The 4,161-nt window shown below is 43.0% G+C and overlaps 1 protein-coding gene across 1 annotated transcript in view; it reads left to right on the forward strand.

Annotated features, from left to right (window-relative positions):
- The window catches only part of LOC106878080 (uncharacterized), a 161,693-nt gene that overhangs the window by 121,846 nt on the left and 35,686 nt on the right, over positions 1 to 4,161 (forward strand). Inside the window, exon 30 of the mRNA XM_052976903.1 lies at positions 995 to 1,901. Within this exon, the coding sequence (XP_052832863.1) occupies positions 995 to 1,901 (907 nt within the window). The remainder of the gene's footprint in view (positions 1 to 994; positions 1,902 to 4,161) is intronic.

Consider the following 4,161-nt stretch of genomic DNA (forward strand, 5'->3'; position numbering starts at 1 on the left):
GCTATGGTGCTCCTCCACTACTTCTGCTCATGATCAGAGATGCACACATCATCAGTCACCAAGGGACATGTTCAACTGGTTAAGATCAAACAACTGACCAGCAAATCTGTGGTATTGAGCAGAATATTTGCTGTAGCCCATCTTTTATACCAAGACAAAGCAATGTACATGATAACACTTCCAATCAATTAAGATCAAAAGCCATGATTATTATTATTATTATTATTATTATTATTAAGAAAGCAGTGATCATCTGTCAGTGTCATTAAAACATTGGAAAAATTATTTTGTTATTTCTTCCACTGGTCAACTTTGCTTTGTCTTTCATCCTTTCGAAATCTATAAAATAAGTATCAATTGGGGTCAAGAAATTGATAAGCACCCCAGCCACAAAAATTTTTGGCCTTGTGCCAAAATTTGAATCCACGAAGGCAGCAAACTGGCAGAATCATTAGTGCTTCAGACAAAATGCTTAACAGCGTTTCTGTAAGGTCTGAGTTCAAATTCTGCTGAAGTCAACTTTGTTGTTCATCCTTTCAGGGTCATTGATGTACAGTACCAGTTATGTACTGGGCTTGATGTAATTGATTAGCCTTTTCCCCTCAAAATTATTGGACTTGTGCTAAAAATTAAAGCAATTATTTATTATTTTTGAATATATTTATATATTTTTTCTAAAGATTATTTGCCCACATAATGTAGCAGTCCTGGTTGGGATGAATGATACTGTTGTTTAGCCCCAAGAAACATCGTCTCCAGCTGGCTATATGACACACTATCTGTGTCCTTATATTTTCGAACAGGGAAGATTAGCATCCCCACCCAGCACAAAGCAATATCTGTGGGCCACGGTTTCAGGGTTGTTTCTCTTCCTCAGCATACAATAACTGCTTGGCTAGCGGTGGCATTGCCAATTTCCAGTTTGAAAATATTTATAATTTTCAATGTGACACACAGTCACAAATGTTTCTATTTATATTTTTTTCTATTTCAGACTGAAAAACTCTGCAAATATGGATCAGCATTCTTCGATGGTGATAGTGGAATTCATGAAATTTGGTTGGGTCTCTCAGATAAACCAACAGCAGATGTTTCAAAAATAATGCCTTACAAGCTACACTCAAGGTTTTGTAAACCCTGCCTGTCTCCTTGTACAATTGGCTGTGATAGAAACTGTTCAAACACCGAATCCCAACGCAACGGATTTAATGTCATTCACTTCAATTTGACAGGTCTCAATTTGACCCCTTCATCTTTTAATGCTCCACCAAATGGAACTTTATCGAGTTCAAGTAGCCTGAAAAAGTCCGACAATTTGGTATCATATTACCTCCAAGTGAAAGCAGTCAACTACGCTGGTCAAGAAATAGTGGGTGTATCCAAAGGGATCATGGTCGACCTAACTCCACCAAAATTTCAATCTGTTACCTGTATTGACCCTTCGTATTCAATGGACGAACCTTCAGACTACCAAGGAACCACCAAATCTGTCGGCGCTTATTGGGAATGTGAGGAAGACGTTGGTGAAATCATCGATTACTCAATGGGCATCGGTACGAAACCTGGGGTTACAGACGTATACATTGAGAAAGAAAAAGATGTAAAGAAGAAAGGGCAACGAGATTTGAGAAAGAAACGTGCTCTGAATGGGCTTGAACACCTGTTACAAACAAAACATACTTACTATGTCGTTGTCATAGCAACCAATAATGCTGGCCTGAAAGCTAACATGTCCTGCAACATTACAATAGATACAGATCCGCCTGTCGTGAAGAATATCTTGTCAAAACCGGTGGGAACCTACAAGAGTTTCTCCGATGGAGAACCAGCCAGTCTGCTTGAAGACAGCAACCACATTGAAATCAACTGGTCAGGAGGACCGAAGGAAATAGCTTTCTACGGTAAGGGATGAAGCCGAAAAAGAATGGACAGCTAGTTCAGTTTGCTTGTTCTGATGGTGATGATGATGATGATGATGATGATGACGGTGGTGGTGGTGGTGGTGGTGGAGGCAGATGATGGCGATGTCTGTGGTGGTGATGAAGATGGTGATGAGAAGGAAGCGAGGAGGAGGAGAAGTAGAGAAGGGTGAGAGGAAAGGAGTCGTGATGGTAGTAATGCTTGTAGTAGTTGCTGTCATCATCGTTGTCATTGTCATAACAGTAGTGGTGGTGGTGGTAGTCGTGGTGGTGGTGGCGATGGTGGTGGTGGTCGTGGTGGTTGTAGTGGTGTTGATGGTGGTGGTAGTCGTGGTGGTGGTGGTGGTGGTTGTAGTGGTGTTGGTGGTAAGAAAAAACCTGGTGTAGGCTCCTGTCTGGCCAACTCCTGTCAAATTGTCCAACCCCTTGCCAGCATAGGAGGCAGACATTAAATGATAATGATGATGTTGATGATGCTGATGATATATATATCCTGCTACCTGGATGCATTAAATTGCATCCAGGTAGCAGGGCCCTGGTTCAGGACTTCCAAGGTTTTGAGGATTGTGGAAGCACCTCTTATTGTTGTCAGATCTACTCTGACCCAGAGCAGTAATACTCGTTAGGGCCCCAGCTATGGGTTAATTAGCTTATTGGGGAAGAAACTTTCAGCACAAACCCTAACTGCCTTGTGAGTCCCTTGAGAAAGGAAAAGCTTAAGGGTTTCAAGATTCAACCCCAACAACAAATCAAGGAGTAGAGGCCGTTATGAGGTCTGGTGCCCTCCTTGACTCCCTTTCAGCAACTCCAGGGATGGGTGGTGCTCTCCAGCCCTGTAAGGCAATTCATCTTGGAAGGGCCAATCCAGTGTTAACATATCTGATGGATGGGGATTTGGAGCCCTGTGAGACCATCTGTCATTGAGAGGGGTAAGAAAAAACCTGATGGGTGATGCTTTGGAACCCTGTAAGAGAATCCATCTTTGACGGGGCCACTCCAATGTTTAAAAACCTGATAACTGGTGCTCTCCAATCGTGTAAGACAATCCATCTTTGAAGGCGCCACTCCAAAGTTAAAAACCTGATGGCTGGTGCTCTCCAGCCCTGTGAGACAATCCATGTTTGAGAGTGCCACTTCAAAGTTAAAAATCTGATGGGTGGTGCTCTCCAATCCTGTAAGAGTTTAAAAACCCTAATTGGTGGCGCTCTGGAGCTCTGTAAGATAATACATCTTTGAGAGTGTCACTCCAGTGTTAAGGTTCCTGATGGGTGGCATTCCCCAACCCTGTAAGGCAATTCACCTTGGAGAGGGCCACTCCAGTGGTTAAAAATTCCAACCACTCACCAGTTACCATGGCTGTCGTGGTTCACTGAGTCTAGAAGAGCGGAACCGGATTGCTGCGAGTGAGATCTCACTTTGTAAAAGCGGAGGAAGGAACAGAAACATTGCAACATCAAGGATTAATCTTCAATAACCACTTGAGGGTGTGTCGACAGGATCTTTGCACATGAGGAAACTGCTATCACCATTAGTGGTTGTAGTAGGAGTGGCAGTGGTGGTGGTGGTGGTGGTGGTAGTAGTAGTAGTAGTGATGACAGTTGTTGTTTTTGTGGTCATGGTAGTAGTGGTGGTGGTGGTGGTGACGGTGGTAGTAATAGTGGTAATAATGGTGATAGTAGTAGTAGTAGTGGTGGTGGTGGTGGTGACGGTAGTAGTAGTGGTAATAATGGTGATAACAGTAGTAGTGGTGGTGGTGCTGGTAGTTGTAGTGGTAGTATGGCAGTTGTTGTTTTAGTGGTGGTGGTGATGTAGACATAGTGGTAGTAGTAGTGATAGTGGTTGTAGTAGTAGTAGTAGTAGTAGTAGTGATGACAGTTGTTTTTGTGGTGGTTGTGGTCATGGTAGTAGTGGTGGTGGTGGTGTTGGTGATGACGGTAGTAGTAGTTGTGGTGGTGGAGGTGGTGGTGGTGGTGACAGTGGTAGTAGTAGTGGTAATAATGGTGATAATAGTAGTACTGGTACTTGTGATGGTGGTGGTGACGGTGACGTAAGCATAGTGGTAGTAGTAGTGATGGTAGTAGTGGTAGTAGTAGTAGTAGTAGTAGTAGTAGTAGTAGTAGTAATGATGGTGGCAGGAGGAATTGTAGTAGCAGCAGTAATATTGTTCTTCAACAATAGATGCAAATTCACAATTCTGTTTTGCTGGGGTTAAGGAGAAGAGAGAAGAGATGTTGGGTGGGGG

The sequence above is a fragment of the Octopus bimaculoides genome, chromosome 26 (genome assembly GCF_001194135.2).
Source record: "Octopus bimaculoides isolate UCB-OBI-ISO-001 chromosome 26, ASM119413v2, whole genome shotgun sequence".
NCBI lineage: Eukaryota > Metazoa > Mollusca > Cephalopoda > Octopoda > Octopodidae > Octopus > Octopus bimaculoides.